Source organism: Lepidochelys olivacea (genome assembly GCF_965140295.1).
Source record: "Lepidochelys olivacea isolate rLepOli2 genome assembly, chromosome: 10".
Classification (NCBI taxonomy): domain Eukaryota; kingdom Metazoa; phylum Chordata; order Testudines; family Cheloniidae; genus Lepidochelys; species Lepidochelys olivacea.
In genome coordinates, this window is record NC_140420.1 from 22,321,160 (window position 1) to 22,342,644 (window position 21,485).

At 38.4% G+C, this 21,485-nt stretch overlaps 1 protein-coding gene across 6 annotated transcripts in view; it reads left to right on the forward strand.

Annotated features, from left to right (window-relative positions):
• MRTFB (myocardin related transcription factor B) overlaps positions 1-21,485 on the forward strand; it is a 202,579-nt gene that overhangs the window by 113,489 nt on the left and 67,605 nt on the right. Inside the window, exon 1 of one of the 6 annotated variants that reach the window (XM_084640398.1) lies at positions 6,260-6,571. The exons of the other annotated variants lie outside the window; for them this stretch is intronic. Within the exon in view, the coding sequence (XP_084496524.1) occupies positions 6,451-6,571 (121 nt within the window). The 5' untranslated portion in view covers positions 6,260-6,450. Of the gene's footprint in view, positions 1-6,259; positions 6,572-21,485 lie in introns of those variants that run through there. 6 annotated transcript variants of the gene reach the window in all.

Consider the following 21,485-nt stretch of genomic DNA (forward strand, 5'->3'; position numbering starts at 1 on the left):
AACAGCATGGGGATGGGATAATCATCATAGACTGCAAAAGTCCACACTCCTGACCAGCCCTTGTACTGGCCAGGCAACTTGGCTGTAGGCAAATTGAAAGAGTTGGACTTGAAGGGTTGAATCGTCACTTGGATCTCTGGGTTGATTAAATTGGGGTCCACTAAGGAAGCATGGATAGCTGACACTTGTGCTCCGGTGTCCCTCCACGCGGTGACCTTCTTCCCACCCACACTCACAGTTTCCCTCCGCTCCAAGGGTATCTGGGAGGTATCTGGGCCTGTGGACCTCTGGTGTGATTCCGGTGCAATGAACTGTAATCTGTTGGGGTTCTTGGGGCAGTTGGCCTTTACATGCCCCAGCTCGTTACACTTAAAACATCGTCCAGCTGACGGGTCACTGGGGCGAGGAGGGTTGCTGGAGAACGGGGTGGTGGGACGATAAGGGGTCTGGAGGGTTCTTTGGGAGGTAGGTGGGGCTTTGGGCGGCCCCCGGTAATAGGGTGTGGTCTGGGGTGGTCCCTTCTGGTCTCCGCTCCAACTGCGACCAGTTTTCTTCTTCTCTGCCACCTCCACCCATCTGGCTCCAATCTCTCCTGCCTCAATTACAGTTTTGGGTTTCCCATCTAGGATGTATCTTTCTATTTCCTCAGGAACACCCTCTAAGAATTGTTCCATTTGCATTAGGAAGGGCAAATTTACTGGAGATTCAACACTTGCTCCTGATATCCAGGCATCCCAATGTTTTACAATGTGGTAGGCATGTCGGGTAAATGACATGTCTGGTTTCCACCTTAGGGCTCTGAACCTCCGACGAGACTGCTCGGGTGTTATCCCCATTCTGACTCTCGCCTTGGATTTAAACAGTTCATACTTGTTCATGTGTTCTTTAGGCATTTCAGCTGCCACCTCAGCTAAGGGTCCACTGAGCTGCGGCCTCAGCTCTACCATGTATTGGTCAGTAGAGATGTTGTACCCAAGGCAGGCCCTTTCGAAGTTTTCTAAGAAGGCCTCAGTATCATCACCTGCCTTGTAGGTGGGGAACTTTCTGGGATGGGAAGTGGTACCTGGAGAAGGATTGCTAGGGTTTGTTGGTATATTCTGCTGGGCCTTTATCCTCTCCATCTCCTCCACATGCTTCCTCTCTTTTTCCTTCTCCTCCTCCTTCAGCCGCATGAGTTCTATCTGTCTTTCATGTTCCCTTTGTTTTTCCTCAGCCTGAAATTTGGCTAATTCCAGCTGTAGTCGAGCTGAGGATTTGGCCATTCTAACCTCTCTGTTTTTAACTAACTTTACACCCGAGGTTTAGAAATAAACAAACAAAACTTGGCTGTAAAATTTTGCTGTGCTGGAATAGAATACCTATTCTCTGATAGTGATTGTCAGCCTACAGAAAAAGACAATTCCCTTGTCTCTGTTTTGGGCCCAAATTAAAGCAAAAAACCTCCAACTACTTGGAAACCTGCTTACCCAGCCCAAAGAAGAAAAAAAAATTCTTTTCAAACCTGTGCTCCTTGTAAAACAAAAAAAAAAATCAAAATCCTAAAAAAAACCCTGCCACTTTTGTCTCCAGGCAAATGGGTAGAGCACACACCCCCTATTTACTTTTAGGAAGAAAAGAAAAAAAAAAAAACCTCTGGGTTGGAAGACTGTGAATTTCCCTGCAGGAGTTAAGTACTCTGCCTCCAGGCAAAGAAAACCTGCAATTCACAAGATAATCCCCTTTTGTCTCTGCTTGGCCACAAAGCAGAGAGAAACCAAGCTGCTTTCAGTTTCAAAGCTGCCTTCTGGACTTCCTAAAAATTCCTTTTTAAAATCTGTATTTCTAGTTCAAAAAATCTCAACTGGATCTCAAAATGATTTCAGGTTAATCCCACCACTGTGCCACCATGTCAAGGTTCCTCCCCCACTCTGAACTCTAGGGTACAGATGTGGGGACCTGCATGAAAACCTCCTAAGCTTATCTTTACCAGCTTAGGTCAAAACTTCCCCAAGGTACAAAATATTACCCCTTGGACAGGCCGCTACCACCACCAAACTAATACTGGTTACTGGGGAAGAGCTGTTTGGACGCGTCCTTCCCCCCAAAATACTTCCCAAAACCTTGCACCCCACTTCCTGGACAAGGTTTGGTAAAAAGCCTCACCAATTTGTCTAGGTGACTACAGACCCAGACCCTTGGATCTTAAGAACAATGAACAATCCTCCCAACACTTGCACCCCCCCTTTCCTGGGAAATGTTGGATAAAAAGCCTCACCAATTTGCATAGGTGACCACAAACCCAAACCCTTGGATCTGAGAACAATGAAAAAGCATTCAGTGTTTTACAAGAAGACTTTTAATAAAAAATAGAAGTAAATAGAAATAAAGAAATCCCCCCTGTAAAATCAGGATGGTATATATCTTACAGGGTAATTAGATTCAAAAACATAGAGAACCCCTCTAGGCAAAACCTTAAGTTACAAAAAAGATACACAGACAGAAATAGTTATTCTATTCAGCACAATTCTTTTCTCAGCCATTTAAAGAAATCATAATCTAACACATACCTAGCTAGATTACTTACTAAAAGTTCTAAGACTCCATTCCTGTTCTGTCCCCGGCCAAGACGACTACAGACAGACCCAGACCCTTTGTTTCTCTCCCTCCTCCCAGCTTTTGAAAGTATCTTGTCTCCTCATTGGTCATTTTGGTCAGGTGCCAGCGAGGTTACCTTTAGCTTCTTAACCCTTTACAGGTGAGAGGAGCTTTCCCCTGGCCAGGAGGGATTTCAAAGGGGTTTACCCTTCCCTTTATATTTATGACAACAGTGAAGGGAAAGGACTTTGCTAGTCATCCAAATTGTGCCAGACGCACTCATCATGAAGTCCTGGCCGTGTCAATAGCTTCCCTATTTTGGCTTACTCTCCAAAAAGATCTTTTAGGTCAGGAGTCTGCACTCCCCTGTGTCTTGCAGCATTGCTGCTGCATGGGTTTTCCTGAAAAGGCAAGGTGATTACTATTCTTTTCAATTTCCATTTAAAAAAATCGTTATAGTACGTGGAGAAGTCTTCAACTCTTTTCTAAAGAAAGAAAAGTGAAATCATTGTGCTGCCCAACTGTGGACAGTTCTTGTGATTTCAGACTGAAGTGCTCCATCATTAGACATAAGTTAGGGTCTGTGAGATCTCACCCCACATATTGAGGGTTTTTGTTTGTTTTTTTAGAGTAGCTAACAGCACTTCAGAATGAGGTACCCTCTGTCTCACTGGAAGATGAACCTGGGCCTGAATACAATTCTCTGAGCTTGTTAGAAAAGATGCTTTGATGCAAAAGATGGCCATTTGATCAGCTAGGAGAGCGGGGACAATTACAGCACGTAATGTAGCTTTAGTTAACTTACTTCCAATACAAACTGCTCATTAAAACTATTCCACATTTTAAATCTAAGATCCTTTCAAATTTTCACCTTAGTTAGGAAATCTCCTTACCCTCTTTGCATCCTGCAGTTAGTAAGGAGAATGGAAAAAGCTTCACACCTTTAGCATTAAGAAGACATTGCATATTTGCCTTACCTGTACCTTAGTATTCAGGAGGTCCAATTATCTCATTTTCATATTGTGATGAGAGGAGAAGAAAAGTGGATGATGTCCATTCTTTTGGCTTAGCATAAGAAGACTTGAAAAACAAAATTAAGAAAAAATAACCTTTTCTCCTGTAGCATATATAGTAACTTTAAAACTCAAAACGTTCATATTAGGCCAGTTTCTGAAAATACACGTTTGTATAACTTTGAAGTCAATGCGCCTAGTTGTGAGAAAAGTTACACTTGTGCTTGCACGGTTAGAGCCAAAGAGAATTGTCAATACTTCAAGATGCATTGCATACCAAATAATTTTAAATACTTCTAGATATAGTAAACAGTAAAATGTTTAAAAGCTTCTTAAATATTGTTGAAAAACTTTGCAAGCTATACTATTCTATTTAAAATTAGATGTGGTATGTTATATATTTTCTGTATTTTATTTTCTTGTGAAAACAGACTGGTTAACTCATCCTCCTTATTTGCACATAATGTTAATTCTCTAATCATTACATCAAAATCATTTCAAAAGTTGGTTGTGGTGCTGCAAACAGAGAACTGTGGCTTTCAGTAAGGTATGACCCATCAGAAATTAATAAATCCTTAAAAGACCAAATTTTCTTTCAGACATCCTTAATATTAAAGAATGAGGGAAAAGAAATACATAAAGACGTAGTTTTTCAAAGAGCTGAAGTGCTAGCCTCCCTTGATGAGGATGGGAATTGTGCCTGTAAAATACACTAAAATACAGTAAATTACACTAGAATGAATTGTTGGCACAATTCAGACTACTTAAATATACAGCTTGTGCCTGCAGTCAGGTAGTTAGAGGTGCCAATATTCATATTTTCACTCATCGTTTAATTGCAGTTGCAAATTGTGTCCACTGAAAAGGGGGGGTACCCACTTGAAAAGGTTGCCCAAAATTATATTACATAAATGGAAAATTTTCTTGGCAGAACGGTTAATAATCAAAAAAATTTCTTTTGAACATGTGGTAAGGTAGAAGTACATTACAGATATATAGAAATATTTACATAAGACCAATTTACGTGATTGGTACACTTAGTAAAGGGAATTTTAGATTCCTGTTTGAGCATTGCACTTGAATATTCATTTTTCATGCACAGAATGGAGTCACCAAAGATACAGGGAAAGTATTTTGTGCTCACATTAGCACATAGATCAAAACACTCTAGTTTATGAATAAGGATACCAATTGGTCATGGCGGTCATGGATTCCGTGATTTTAATGAACCTCCCTGACTTCTTCGGCTATAGCCCCCACTGCAGCCACTGTGGAAGGGGCTGGAGTTGTCAGCCCCCACCCTTCCCTGTGGGGCTCAGGCTTTGGCCCCTCTAGGCAGTTAGCCCCCCCCCCCCCCCCTCGTGTTTCCTACCACCGGTTATTTTTAGTAAAAGTTACAGACTGGTCGTGGGCTTCTGTGAATTTTTATTTATTGCCCATGACCTGTCCATGACTTTTACTAAAAATAACCGTGACAAAATCTTAACCTGATTTATTAACATACATGTACACTTTCAGTTGTACACTCTTTTGTTATGTGACAGGCAAAAGTTGTTTATAGAATTAAAGGTATGTTTAGGAAATATTGCAAGGTCTTATGACTAAGCCACTTAAAATTTAAGTGATTTTGACCATTTTTTTTTTTTAAATAAATGTTTGTCCTTTAGCCTTGTATTGAAAATCACAGCTGTAAAATATAACTTTGCTTAAGCTGGTCATCATTTAAGGATATACACTGTATTAAAACATATGCACACAAGAGGATTGCAGTTTGGTGGAATTTTGCAGCCAACAGTAAACTGATAACACACATCATTACTGAAAAATATCATAGGATTTACTCATATTTGCAGCAGAATAAGTTTGCCGTTACCACAAAAATCAAGTCCTAATGGTGCCAAAGCATTCCAGGGGGCCTGAAGAAAAACTACTCCAACTCCTTCAGTTGACACTGAAAAGGTATGTTGGTGACTAATATAAAAGATTGAAAGGTTCATGCTGGTGAGAATGGGAAATCAGAAAGACTGTGTAGGAGGAAATACTCTGGACTGACTGCTCGAAACAAGAGTAAAAGTTACTGCCTCCTGAGTGTAGTGCAAAAGGAAAAAATAGAAATTTGCAGTTTTAAAAATTTATTACAGGGAGTAAGATCTGTGTGTAGCAAAGGTAGTATATGTACATTTTGTAGTGTAAACAGTATGACAGGAATCAGTTGCTTTCAGATTGTTCCTTACTTGTTCTTAAGATTTGCAGCTATGCTGAGTAAATATGCTTCTGCAAAATAGGACCTTCTTTATTCTTTACATAATCTTCTTTTTAGACAGCTGTTTGTTTATTGATTAAACTTAATGAGTAATGAATCTGCCTGTCAGGCCAACATAAAGTATATCCACAGCCTCCAGCAGCGTTTAGAAAGAGAGACCACAGCAACTATTTGTCTTAGATATCAGCAAAGGCTGCTCCTTCAGCAACTGCTGGATTTATTTTTAACTGCTTGACTCAGTGTTTGTCAGATGATTCTGATGATCAAGCTGCATACTGAAACATAAAAGTACGGAGGAAGCCAGGATAGCTAAAAGGGAAAGGAGAGTGGTTGTCTGGGAAAGGGGGTGGGATTTGTGAGTTTTGCTTCAGAAGCTCAGTTTCCCTGTCTGGAAGAGAGTTAAGGGCTTCAAACAGATTGAGTGTATTTGTAGGTCAGACTGGGAAGTAAAGGGCAATGGCTGCTTTCAGCTGCTTAAAGACATAATTGCTCAATTATTGTGAAAAGGAACCGGGGAGCAGAGTATTCAAACAGTGTACTGCTGGGTTGCAAATTGGTCTTTTTCCTGTGTTGGATGTTGCCATTCAAAGGAGTCTCATCATGATCGATAGCTCCAAGAAGCAGCAACAGGGCTTTCCAGAGATTTTACCTACTGGAGATATTGAGACATTGAAAGAAAAGGAATGTCTTGAGGTGAACAGCCAGAAAAGTCTCAAGGAAGGTCAGTTACCTGCTGTTTGGGGGGCAAAAAAATGCAGACATGCGACAGTAAATTCAGTCTGTAAGTGCCTGCTCTAAAATTCTTTACATAATTTTTTTTGCATGCATGCAAATACTCTGCTCCCTTTTCAGATCATTTAAAAGGCCAGGTTCATTATTATTTATTTTATTAAGTTGCTCTCAATTAAATGCTAATGGCTGAACAGTAATTAAGTTCTAAAGGAAATTTAGTAGAAAGTGATCATTTCAGAGTGATACTCAAATGCATTTGTTCAGTCCATGGCACATGTTGAAATGTGCCCTGAAAGGATTTCACAAATTGCTTTTAACTAAAGAGAATAGAGCTAAGGATTTTTAAACAACGATGTGTTTCTTCCTCATTTTTAGCAAAGGATGCTGTTGCTTTCTCCTTACTGCTGCCTACTTACACAGTTTGCTTTTTTTCCTGTTTTATAATTGTTTTGTTTTTCCGTTACATATTGTGAATCTAAGCTTGCATTGTTTCTGAAATGGTTCTGCACACTGTGCAGTTAATTGGCAAAGCAACATTAACATGAATTAGCTTGTAACAGTCTAGCAATCTACTGAGGCACATAGTGTTATCTTTCAGTACTGACAACTATTATAATTGCCACCTCATGTATCTTGAGTAGTTTTCTTAGTATCATTCATTGGGCTGTAGCAGAAATTTTGCCAGGAGACTGCTGGTGCCCAGTTACCTGATGCACTTGGAGATAACTGGATCATACGGAAGGAGGAGGAAGAGGCTGATAGAACCCCACTGCCTAGAGCACAGCTCCTCAATTTCTGATCCTGGCATCCTCAGCACAACTTGTAGTCCTTTGCAATCAAGACTCCAACAACATTTACCCTACCCAAGCAGCCAAAAAGCCCTCTCTTTTTTAGTAGACAAAATTCCTTCTCCCTCTATGTGCCTTCTTGCATTGGCCTTCTTCATACCACTGGGCTCTCTGGATGACCTGTAGTTGAGCTAGAGCACTTTCCTTGGTTCCTGTGAGATAGAACTGACATTTTGTTCCCTCAGGAAACTATGCCTTCTGAATTGAAATAATATAAGCATAAGGGTCTAAAATATATTGGTAAATTTTAAGAAGGGAAAATTGCATTTCAGTTATTACTAGACCAGATCAGAACATCCTTGCCAGTTTTTCTTAAACAAAAAGATAGAAACTTTTCAACCAGCTCTAGATATGGCCAAAGAGAAAACATATTTTATGTTATTTGTTGCTTTTAAAGACAGACTACTTTTTTTAACATGTGGAAGAACACCAAGATAGAAAGAAGTGCTCAATGGCTACTGTAGAGGACAGCCAATATCAATGCAGTAATAAAAAAGGCAGCTTACACTGAAAGGCACAGGAACTTGAAGAAGGGTAGAGAAAAAATACGTATTGTAACAGAAAAGATGGAGAAGAAAAGAGATCTATAACATGAGGAAATAAAGGGAAGGATAAGAAGGAGAGAAAGTAGTGAAAGAACCAATAAACAGAAGAGTGGGGTGGGTTAATAAATAACCATGTAATTAACATTCTTTATTATATATTTTAAAACCGACTACACTAGAATTGCACATAATATATAGAATAATGTACTCCAGCTGTACATTACAAGGTTGTAATTCCATCAGAGTGGTGACAAACCACAAGTATTGAATCTTGCAATAGCCTAAATTTATGTATGTCTTGGGGATTAAATTATTTAATATTAATATGGTTGAAAATTGAGGTTCACCCAACCTCTTTTTCTTTCTTTTTCTGTATTTTTTCAGCATCCTTGTGTATTTGCCTTCCTTCCCCCTACAAATTTTTGCCACTTGGCAGCTTGAATTTTAAAATGAATTGCACTCTAAAGGGTAAATAAGTATAGTAAAGAAATAATAACTTATTACATTTATTTCATGCTTTGACATTCATTACTGAACAATGAGGGAAATTTCTGTTTTATTAATCAGGTTTAGGATGCCATGTATACTCCATTGCAAATCTGCCTTGATGTTTTAGTGACACAAACAAAAAGGGTCAGCTTTGTTGTTGTAATTTATAGTGTCACCAGAACATTTTAAGGGCTATACTAATTTATGCAGTTCAGATATATAGTTCTATATTATTTTTTATGTAAGTGACACTGTAAATCATTTATTTGAACTATATTTGGTAGAACAGTATTTTCTAAAATAAGATTATTTGAAATGTTAATGATTACTTTCTTATTAAAATAAAGATTTGGCTACGTCCACCATCCCTTACCTTGAAATCCTTTTGGATGGAGGATTTTACAGATTGTATTCACTAATGGTGAGAGCCATGACGATTCTCACAGGAAAACTCAAGAATGAAGAAATTAGAATTCTGCTGGCAATCCAGTATTGGTTAGGTGTCTTATTGTAATTCTAGATGATGATAACCGTTTGAAGGTCCTAATGTGATTTGCTTAAGTATGCTGAATTTTAAAATCCCTACACAGTAAAGGTAATTTCCCACTAATCAAGAATATTGTAAGCTTCTCCCTTTTTAATTAATTATCGTTTATAAGATAAAAAATGTTTCTGTTGCTGAGTGTTAAAAATTACAATGAAAATGAAACCCACACTAATTTAAAAACAAGTTACTGTATAAAATAAAGGGCATTAGGAGTTTAGAAGATGAAATTGTACAAGGTACATTTCATAACTTCCTGTTGCAGATTGGAGGGAGGAAATCCTAACTACCCTACTTTCCTGTAAACAACCTCAGGCAGGACTACTTTGCTTTCCGTCCATTTTCAGTGAAAAGAATTCAAGATCCAAATTCTACATGTAGATTTAGCTAGAAATCTTCACTGTATTAACCAACAAAAAATCTTTTTAAACTGTTAGTGTAATTTTATGGTAATATCTAATCATATGATTGTACTTCAACAATGTTTTCAAAAATGTCAGACATGCCTAAGTCACTTAGACGCTTAAGTCCCATTATAAGTCAATGGGAGTTAAGTTCCTAAATGACTTAAGTGCTTTTGCAAATTTGATCTTAGAGTCTTCTGTTGTAGAATAGCATATTTATGTACCTACAGTAGTACCTACAGGGCTCAACTGAGATCAGGGACCCAATATGCATACTCAGAAATAAGAGAGAGTTCTTGCCCTGAAGAATTACGATCTAAATAGACAAGAGAGAAGAGGTATAAGAAAGGGAAAATAGTATTATCCACATTTAAAGCAGAGAGTTCAGAGCCCCCGTCCTGCCGAGATTTATGAACGTGCTTAATTCTATGCACTGTGAGTAATCCCATTTAAGACAGTGGGACTACTCACAGGACGTGATTCAGGAAACTGTTCTTATTCAGCAATCACTTTAGTATGTAACAGGTTTCAGAGTGGTAGCCATGTTAGTCTGTATCAGCAAAAAGAACGAGGAGTACTTGTGGGACCTTGGAGGCTAACAAATTTATTTGAGCACAAGCTTTTGTGGGCTAAATCCCACTTCATCAGATGTATGCAGTGGAAAATACAGTAGGAAGATATATATATATACAGAGAACATGAAAAAATGGGGGTTGCCAGACCAACTCTAACGAGACTAATTGATTAAGGTGCTCTATTATCAGCAAGAGAAAAAAACTTTTGTAATGATAATCAGGATTGCCCATTTCAAACAGTTGACAAGAAGGTGTAAGTAACAGTGGGGGAAAATTAGCGTGGGGAAATAGTTTTTAGTTAGTGTAATGACTCATCCACTCCCAGTCTTTATTCAAGCCTAATTTAATGGTGTCCAGTTTGCAAATTAATTCCAGTTCTACAGTTTCTCATTGGAGTCTGTTTTTGAAGGTTTTTTGTTGAATAATTGCAACTTTTAGGTCTGTAATTGAGTGTCCAGGGAGGTTGAAATGTTCTCTGACTGGTAATAGCCCATCTGAATCAATTAGTCTCATTAGAGTTGGTATGGCAACCCCCATTTTTTCAGGTTCTCTGTGTGTGTGTGTGTATATATATATATATCTTCCTACTGTATTTTCCACTGCATGCATCTGATGAAGTGGGCTTTAGCCCACGAAAGCATATGCTCAAATAAATTTGTTAGTCTCTAAGGTGCGACAAGTACTCCTCGTTCTTTTTAGTATGTAAGTAACTTCAAACACATGGTTAAGTCCCATTGATTTTAAAGGTAAGCACATGCTTAAGAGCTTTGCTAAATCAAGATTATTGTGCATAAAGTTAATCATATTTACATGAGTCTCGGTGGGATTAAAGCCACAGTGACGTGTCAGGGAGTAAGTCTGTGGTAGATTTGGAAGTTGAATCCAGGTTTGATGAGTTCCAGGCCAGTACCTTAACCACAAGGCCATCCTTCCTCTCTGGATCTTAAGGCTATATGAGGACGTGTGAATGAGTTTTTTTAAAAAAAGGAAGTCTCAGCAACTATTTATGAAATGGTTAGAAAAATACCTAGAAATTTAGAAAGCATAATTTTTGCTTATATGACTGTACCGAATTTCACAAAACCTTTGGGGTTTTTTAAACATTAACTTCTCCTCTCTCTCCACACAAAGCAGAGAGAGATTATTTTCTCATTATATAAATTTGGAAAAAATTGTGGGAAGTTTAGATTTTATATCTAGAACAGTCCTTGCAGCAAGGATTCTAACAACCTAAATTTGAAGATAAATTTATGTCCAGACTTGTTTCCAAATAATAAATGTTCCATAGCAATAATGTATGACACAGATTGTCCCGTTCCTCAGTTACTGATGAATGACATGATAGACCTTCTGGGTTATATTGTCTAATAGGTTTTTTTTTTTTTAATGTCAGAAAAATTGCCTTTAATTAGTTTTCCTTCCAATGTATCTTTTCATTTTCTACATGCATGCAATGGAGCGCTTCCTCTGGAGACACTTACACAGTGATGTTGGCTGACATACAAAAGCCTGCAATCTCTGTGGTACACTTTCCAGGAGTTTATGGGATCCTGCAGGGTTTTTCAGAATTTCTTTCAAGAATCCTGAAGAGTTTCTATGGAACTACTGTAGGGGAGGGATAGTTCAGTGGTTTGAGCATTAGCCTGCGAAACTCAGGGTTGTGAGCTCAATGCTTGAGAGGGCCATTTGGGGATCTGGGGCAAAAACTGGGGATTGGTCCTGGTTTGAGCAGCGGGTTGGACTAGATGACCTCCTGAGGTCCCTTCCAACCCTGAGATTCTATGACTATATCATGCACAGAGATTCTGTAAGCTCTGCAGAGCACTCAACAGTGTAAATTCCAGCTGTTTGCACTTATTGACTATACTTTTCAGCTGATGAAACTAAAAGGAACAAAGGAAGTACTCCTCAGAATGTGAATGCTTAAAAGGCTCTAGACATTTCCAGCTGGTTTTGAAGTATGTTCTATTATTTACCAAAAAAGGACCTGTATATAAAATGGATAAGCAACGTATATATTAATTTAATAATAATAATAAAGAACTCTTTACAGAACTTTGATTCTTATAATTTAAATTACCTTAACACACATAAGTCTCAGATTTCTAACCTATTGTCAATGTATTCTTGTGCTGAGCTGAACTTTCTTTGTCACAAACTGTCATCAGACTAAGATGGCAACTTTCTACTTCATTGTGAATTAGTGATTTTTATTATATTAAATATCATTTAAGATATTATTTATTTACTTCTTGTAATAGACAGGAAGTGAGACCAAAAACCTTTATTACGTTTCAGTTTTGCCTGTGAAATCCTGTGCAGTTTGTCTCTAGGCGCTTCCCCCAGATCACAGGCAGTTTAACACTTCCGTTATAATGAAATCACTTTTTCTGCAATGGAAACCAAAAGAATACAATGTTGTTATCAAATTTGTGAATGCTATGGAAACCAAAAGAACACAATGTGATCATCAAATTTGTGATTTTGGAAACATACAGGATGAGTAATACAGAGTGAGAAACAACATATTCCATAATCCTTCACAAGCCTCTACAGTGAATAATAAATAGCAGAAAGAACAGCTACTCTCCAAAACATCCTAATTTTTACATTTTGAATTTTCAGTTTTATATCTAGCAATTAAACATTCTCTGAAAATTCCTAATATTTAATTCCAGAGTATTTTATAACTATATAAATATGGTACAACACTACTGAAATGCACTTTCCTTGGAGATGGAGGGTCGCAAATAACATATGATACAGCATTTTGGCATAATTCCCTTCTCTTTAGGAAAGTGCCATGGGATCTTTAAAGTCCATGCAGAGCAAACAGGACCTTGTTCTTTTTAGTAGTTGTCAAAAGATAAACATTAGAATTAACTACTTGTTGCTCCATTTATGTAGCTAGGAAAGATAAAGGACTGATTTGACCTTCCTGGGATTTGAATCTCTGGCTTTAGTATTCTAGACATTCCAAACTTTATGTTTAGAGTATTTAGCTATATCATTCACTTCGCTCGATACAGTATTTTGTGCTGCTTTATTGTGACTTTACTCACTCATTGTGTCTTATATTTCAAAGTCTCAATGTCAAATAACTACAGTTACAGTTATAGGTATATATATTGTCAATAATATATATTGACTTTTAAAAAGTATCTCAATCCTGTTATTTAGAAGTGATAGATCTATCCAGAGAATCTTTTGTGTCCATTGTTACTGTGGTTCTATATTTCATGTGCAGCGTCCTAGAGGGACTTTGGCTCACCAAGAGCAGAACAAGTTGCTTTAAACTAATTTCTGTTTCAGAAAAACAAAAACAGAAAAAACAAAAATCTCACCACAGACTTTTTGTGGAACAGCAATTAGTTTAAAGGAATCTGTCCCGTTTTGAGCGCTGTCTGTTTCCATGGCAGCCAGAGCAGCAGCCAGCAGTAGAGTTGTCAGAACTCCTGTTAATTTCCAAGGCAGAATGCTGGAAATGCCATTTTCCCAACATCATCGATGTTCTTATCTAAACAGCTAATATCTGCAGTGTTTTAACTTCGGGAGAAATAATTAGAAAATTGTACAGAGAGCATTTAAAACATATTTTTCTAGCTACATTATTTTATTTTTGCCTTTTCCACAGGTGTAATCATTTGAAAGATGTATACATTATTTTACTAATCCCTCCCCAGAGATTTACAGTGTTTATAACAAATCCCCTAAACAGCCTGAACTTTCAACAGCCATTTGGAGCCTCATTTCATAACACCTACTTTAAAAAAAACAAACTTTATGTTCTATCTGAAATGCATAGGATTTGGAATTAGTGCTAGGATTACTATGCACAATGTGAGCTCTGGTTTTGTTCAAGACAAGGAGCAGTGATGAAAGCCTGTCAATCAATATAGATAGCATTGTTCCTACAGGACAGCTATCAATTTATTTTTGTCCTCTTTACATTCCAGTTCTTGTGGTTACATATGACTACTTGGAGACACCTTTTCCATAGCATACAAATTACCAGTTCATCCCATGAATACCACAGCAGCTGAAAATCACTTATCTTAACTTTGATAATGATGTATTTACTTAAGATGCTTTAATAATACCATATCTTTTATTTTCATCAGTTCTACCTTTCACACAAGTATCATTACTCCAGAAATAAGACACATTAATTTGTCACTCTTCAGTAGACTATATATAAAATGCGATGTGATGTATTGGTGATTGTGAATTTGCTTCTTTATATATGCTTGCCTCCATGTACTCAAACAGCAAGGCATTCAATGATGTGCTGCAGGGCCTTTTTCCTTTGTTGCTGTTCATGCTTAACCTTTTGCCCCCCTTTGAATCTTACAGTATGTGAACTCTTAACAATATTCACTGTTGGGAGATGGAGCACAATTAAACTACTTCTATGTAATCCACAACTAGACTGCAATGTATCTCAAAACAGTAACGTACATTCTGTTACATGTGTGGTTACCAGAGAACCGTTTACTCCGTACACACCATCTTTATTCCTTTGTCTGTAGATGCAGAGATTTCCTGATATGCTAACACTAAATGAATTAATAGTGGGAACTCTAGCCTCTGTGGAATAGATCCTCGCCTGGTGAAAATCTGCACAACACCACTGAAGTCAATAGACAGACCTATACTGATTTTTAAATCAGTTGAGGATCTGGCATTCTGATTGTAAGAAATTAACATATTTTTTTCAATTAAGTTCCAAAGAAACCACTCAATAACAATAGGATAAAGGTAAACAAAATTGATTTTATTAGAAAGTACTCCTTTTAAGTGATTAATATATTGACTCCCATTGTATAAAATTTATAAGGAGGCTTTTCTAAGAATCTGAAAGCTAAATGTTAATGTTGCGCTCAAGTGCTGATTTTAAATAAATTACACAATCTAGAGCTAACCAGTGATTTGGCTGACAGCTCAGTTCATAGCTTTTGTTCAGAGGCATTTTTGAGACTTTATTCCCTCAATTACCAGCGTTATAGAGGAGATATGTCAGATCCTATAAGTTACAAAACAGTTGTCTGTCTTCAGTAGCCTAGTTCGTGCATTGGTGCTAACATAGGCCTTATTTCTCCAAACACTTACATATATGGTTAACTTTAAGCATGCTAGTGGTCTGATAGAAGTAAATGGAAATTATTAACATGCTTAAAATTATGTACATGCTTCAAGACTTTGTGGGTTGGAATAACTTACTAAAATTTGTAGTGGATTCACCATCACTGATAATTTTTAAATAAAGATTGGATGTTTCCCTAAAAGATATACTCTAGAAGTCATTTTGGGAAAGTCCTATGGCCTGTGTCTTACAGATGGTCAGACTAGATGACCACAATGGTCCTTCTGGCCTTGGAATCTATGAATCTAAGGTTCTGGCTCAGGGCCTTTGAGACAGAGTGATTCTTGGCTCTCTCTTCAGTGGTATGAGTGATATTATGTGGATAATTATGCTTGATTCAGGAAGAGGTCATCATTATTGTTTGTCCCTTCAACACCCCATAGCCACGACCCAGTATTGTTACTTATCTTTCTGTAATTCAGCGTCTAGGTTAGTGGAATATGTCCATACAGTGGAAGTCTTGGTTTATGCACTTGTTTTTGTCTCTCTTTTTTTACTGAAGACATCCTGCATCATGTATGATGGTGTAATCCATGCAAGGCAGTATAGCAACAGCGTAGGAGTCAGTTACAAAGTACCAATGATGATCCTACAGGATTGACTGAGTTTGGTACCAATTTTGTGTGCATGGCTCAAGCACGACCATATTGGGCCACAGTGCTCCGCAGTTGACCTTCCCTCCCCCTCAAGTACACCAGATGTTTACAGTGCTCAAAGATTATACTATCCCACAATATTTGAAGTTTTTGCTTAGCCCGATGGTGTTTCGGTGAAAGGCGTACACTTGTGTCTTGCTCAGGAACTATGTATGATAATAATTTCTGAGTACACTCAGGAATCCAACTAAATTGTGCTCAGTGTCCTTAAATCTTTTCGATTGGATGGCAATGCAAAGATCACTTGCATAAATGAATCTTCACATGTCAGGGGAATTCTGGTTGGTCATTTGTGTATATGTTAAATAGCAAGGGTAATAGCATTGATCCTTGGGGCAATCTGTTGCACTGAGTGTGTTATTGACTATTTTGACCACCTAGCTCAACAAAGAATATTGATTTTTGAGCTCCAAGGAGATGACCTGGAGCATCTTGCTATTTCTCAAAATTCTTGCCAGTTTAAATAGAAGTACACAGTTGTTCACAGTGTCATAAGCAGCTGACAGTTCAACAAACACAGGCCCTGTAATTTTACATGTTTCAGTCATCTGTGATGTATTGGGTTAGGTTTGCAACTTGGCCACAGCATGAACATCCTGGGCAGAAACAGCCACTCCAAGTCTCCCTATGAGAAGGTCTAGTTTTCTGACCCATCTAGGAGTACAGGAAGTATACAGATTTGAGAGATCCTGAACTTTGTCTTAGAGCGGAGATGTTTTTGCATCTGTAAGTGAGACATGGACTTCATGCAGTAGGCAGCATGAGCTGCTTGTTGGAGCACATCCAGTTTGCTGTGACCGTTTGATCTCTGCTTGCATCTTAGGTAGTTGAACTCATAAAAATGCGCTCCACAGTGTTCGACCCCTCCTGTACCAAAGGTTCTAGTGCTTCAGCTCTGAGCTTCTAGATCTTGGTCTTCTGCCATGAGATATTCAACTCCATAGTTTGTGTGACATCTTGGAAACTTTGAAGGGCAGGGCTGAAATTCCCTGGCTTCTCTGTAAGCAAGCCAGCATTGTCTTCATAGTTTTGTTTGGTGAAAAGTTCTTACCAGCTTGACTCTGGTATGTGGAGTGGCAAATCTTAATATCCAGTTGATATTTTGACAGAATAGTGCCAGAGCAAGAATGTATCCCTGCTGCACACTTGAGGTTTTATGGAAACACTGCTCTCTTGCACCAGTACCGGAATGAAGGTCATGCACCAGATTTAGCAGAACATCTGGGACACCAGCTCGTTTCAGTGCAAGCCAGTCAAATCAAAAGCCACTTCGCTGTTGATATATGCCACACATTTTTTTAAAAAAGAAAGAAACATTGTCAAAACCACCTAGTTGTGTAGACCTGGCCTGTGTACACAAGTGTTCTTATTACTTTTTCCCTCATCTTCCTGCCCCCTTGCTCCCTCTGTCTGTTGCAACATGTCCTATTAAACTGTACATTTTTTAGGGTAGGGAGCGGTTTTTATTGTTTGTTTGTGTATCACCTAGGACAATCAGCCTGATCCTGATTGGGGGCTTTAGGCACTACTAGAATAAAATATTGATAAACATGCAGCACGGCCACCCACTCAATTATGGTAGAGCTGTGTGCTGGGAATTATATGGCAATGAAATGTGATCATGAAATTATTAACTTAGCATTCTGATTCAATTGAAAAAATAAAGAGTGAGGGGAGAACATTTAATTCCTGTTAATAATTTATCATGCACAAAACAAAATGACTGTTAAGGGATGGATTTTTTTCATATTTTTGACTGGCAAATTTTCCATGATCGCTTCACTCTACATGGAAAATAGGTTGATTTTTATTTTTTAGGGCACACGTTCCACACTGAAACCCTGGAGAAGGCTTAGCTTGCACTGTTTTTCTGACAGGTATAAAGTGTCATTAATTCAAACAATTAGTGTAAATTCTGTTAACCTTATATATAGGTATTTTAGCAGCAGTCATTCTTATAGTGCTGGTTGTTTCAATGATCTCATGTAATAAGAACATGCCTGTTCTCTCTTCAATCCACGTGATATTAGTGCTGAGTACTGCTATAATATGGCTTGTTCCTGCCCCTTTGTGTTATCTGTGCTGGAGGACAGGATTCAAAACTGAAGTCTGACACCGAGGCTTTGGCGCAGCAACAATTTTCAGAGAAAGCTGAGCAATTCAATCCCTTTTCAGTCAAACTATTTTTAAAGTATATTTTAGGAAATACTTATGCCTTATTAAGAGCTTTAAAGAGGTTATTTGGTTTTACTTTTATTGGCAGACATCAGTGTTAGTTCTTTCCTTTTTTCCTCCGGACTTGGAAACTTACCAATAGAAATTCAAATCCTTAGGGTGGTTGGTGGAGCCTTGGGGATATGGGAATACAAGTATGCCCTGTCCTCCCAAAAATAATCTGTATATTTGGTAATAGCACAAATGGATGTTGTGGGTAATATTTGCACTTTAAAATAAAATATTTTATATGTTTTTGCCAAGCATAATTGTAAAAGTTGAGACTAAAGTAATTAAGGCTATTCATTATAAAGAATACCCAGTTCACTCTAGATATAGATGGAATAATACCCTTTTGTATTACCCACTTCTCTCACATTCACTAATTTAACCTAATGTTTAAGTCACTAAACAGGACACTGCTGTTGAGTTTCAGAATTGCCTTGAGATTGTGTCCCAGGAGGCATCTTCTTTCCACTAATTAAAGGCTAATTTTGCCTTGACATTTTTCTGCAAATTCTGCCTAACTCAGCAGCTTTCTCATTGTCACTTTTGACTGATCTATTTATATCTGTGAGGGTATCAGCTTCCACTGACCATGGTCCTTAACATAGCCTCAGAAAAGTTTTGAACCATGTAAAGGTTCCTTCAGTGAAGAGCCAACAGTGTAATGACTCTGCTGCTGAGCATAGAATTGGAAGTGGATGCAATCATGCCCTTGTATGAGGAATGAAGATGAATTTTCTCATATGTTCTCCTTTCCTGAGTTGGCACAAAAGCTGCTATTTCAGGGTTTTTTTTATTCTAACTATTTAAAAAATAACTTCAAAATACCAAACTGTGGGCTGGATCACCCTTTCTCATGGTAAAACCTGCGTAAGAAGGTGAAAGAGGAAGAAAAGTATTGAAAGGATTCCATTGCTGAACCTCTCACATATTGCTCCCTTGGAGCAAGGGTTTGCCCCTTCCCCCCATAATAAGCCATACTTCAAACCCCATATGTGTCTCAGGAGGTCAGTGCTATGCATATGGAGGCCCTGGATCGCCAGCTGTAATAGATCTGTACTGCCAGGATTCCCCTCTCCCGTGGCTGCTGCTGACATCACCAGCCCCATTATGAAACTGTTAATAGAAGCTCTGGTAATATTCGTTTTCCAAGTAAGCTCCATTGGGAATGTAGTGTCTTCCTCCCTCCCAATCAGCATGAGGCTGCCCACTCTCCTTCCCTCATTCTCTTTCCGGCTGTGGATCCTGATCCCACAGAGCCTCATCCATGTTGTCTTTGGAAGGGAGCACAATGCTAAATAATAGTCTTACCCCTTTTATGCAAGAATGGGAAGATCATCTCTGTGGTGATCTGGGGGAAACAATCTGATCCAGTAATTAACAAATAAATTGACATACCTAATTTATGTATATCTTGAAAGTATTTAAGATATACAAGTGCAAAATCAAGTATCTCAAACCAGTAAACCTCCACCCCTTTCATGTAGTTTATCAGCCAAACTGATTAGATAAAAATATGGTAACGCTATTTGTTCCTGCACTAAGACCTTGTACTAGCCTACAGTAATTTTTGTTCTAGCCTACAGTAATTTTTTTCTTTGAAATTTTTGAATAATTAGTGTTTCATAAAGTGAGAAACTAATAGCACTTATTTGAGCCAGGCTGAAGGAGTAGATACTGCGGAAGCTTCCCACTCACAAAGCTTCCAATCCATACTGCTGTTCCAGTTTGGGGAGGGATTTCAAACAGAGATTACCAATCATACAAAATTGTGTTGTGGATTTGTAGTGTGGAGACCAATCTTAGAATCAGAATTACTTTTTATATTGGATATACTAACACCTGAAAATGTTTTATTATGGTGTTAAAATAGCCTTAGCTGTTCAAAAAGTTTTCTGATGATCTTGTCAGGAACCCCTAAAAAGGTAGGAAATAATGTAATCAAATTGTAGTTCTGTCTGCTGCAGTTTTCAGCTTCTCTAGGCCTAAGGTAATGGGCCATCATAAGACTCATAAGGGAAGACTCAATCGAACCAAGTAACAAGATGAACAGCCTAGTAGCAATTGTAAACATCAAAAATCACATCTTTTTACATAAAGCGAACCATCTGTCTGTTATGGTAGATGGATCCCACTGATGACTGACTGGATTCCTCATACCTATTGTAATAGTACCAGCATTCATTTTCATGTTGATCCACTGTGTTAACAGGTGCTGGAATCCTGCAGAGATGGTGGTTCCTATGAACTAGTGTCAGGTGTAACTTGTTATCTCTGCTCAGGACATCAGAATAATTCATTAGGCATAGAGAACTTGGGTGTATGATAGAAGCTGAGGATGTGGTTTACATTTCTGTTGTTTGAATTCCCAGCAAAGCCAAGCCCAAGTGTGGAGTAAAGTTGGTCTACATACAGTGTGTGTGTTTGTACTCTGTTCTGGCCAGGACAGGAACTCCACTGGCTTTTGTTGTTTACAAGCAATGTCAAAAGAATCATTGAGTTTAAAGGAGATAGGGGAAAGCCAATTTATGTTTGCACAGTTATTATCCACCCAAGGAACAAAACAATTGATTCTGTCTGGAGAAAACTTTGCACTGAGGTAGTCATGACATGCTGCTTCTAAATCATATTGTTTGAATAGTAATGCGCCTACCCAACGTGTATAGGTATTACACACTTGATTTTAGACATATTGTCCATTTAGTCTTATGATAATTCTGAGCTTTCTGCGTTTCCATGGTTACATCAGATAGAAGCCAGTACTAGAACATACAGTGTTATTTAATCCCTGGACACCAGTTATTGGATTCCTCAGTGCTGTGTGCTAATTCAATAAGAAATTGTTAGTGCTAAACCCAGGTGTTTAAGGTTAATATTATAATGTTAATTCTTCTCCGAGTGCTGTCCCTGTGGGTGCGCCACTTCCGGTGTTGGTGCATCCTGACTCCGTCGATCAGAGATTTATGGTAGCAGTGTCTGTGCAGGTCACACGTGCGCAGTAGGCATCTCACGGTGCTGTTGGTTCCATGTATAGCGTGCACACAACCCGCCCTCCAGTTTTTTCTCAATCGCCCTTGGCTGAAGACGGAGCTCTGGGGCAGTGATCATTACTCTTCCAAACCTTTCAGAAAAAAATACATTAGTTAGTCATATAGAAAGTTGTAGTTAGTGTTAATGTTAGTTTTTATTACCAAAAAAAGTTTACTTTTATCCAGTTTACCGTCCCTTCACCAGGGGTGGTTAACTGTTAAGATGCCTGGCTCCCCAGGCTTTAAGCAATGCAGCTCATGCTGCGAAGCAATGCCCATTTCAGATGAACACCCTTTCTGTGTCCAATGTCTTGGGGCCTACTGTAGCAATCTAAAATGGAGAGCGCAGTGTGACTGGTATTTCAGACTCAAAATAATCTTGATGGAGAAATCTCTCCAACCTGAGCCAGACCAACAGACCTCCTCTCCGGGCACCCCCCGCTGCAGGGA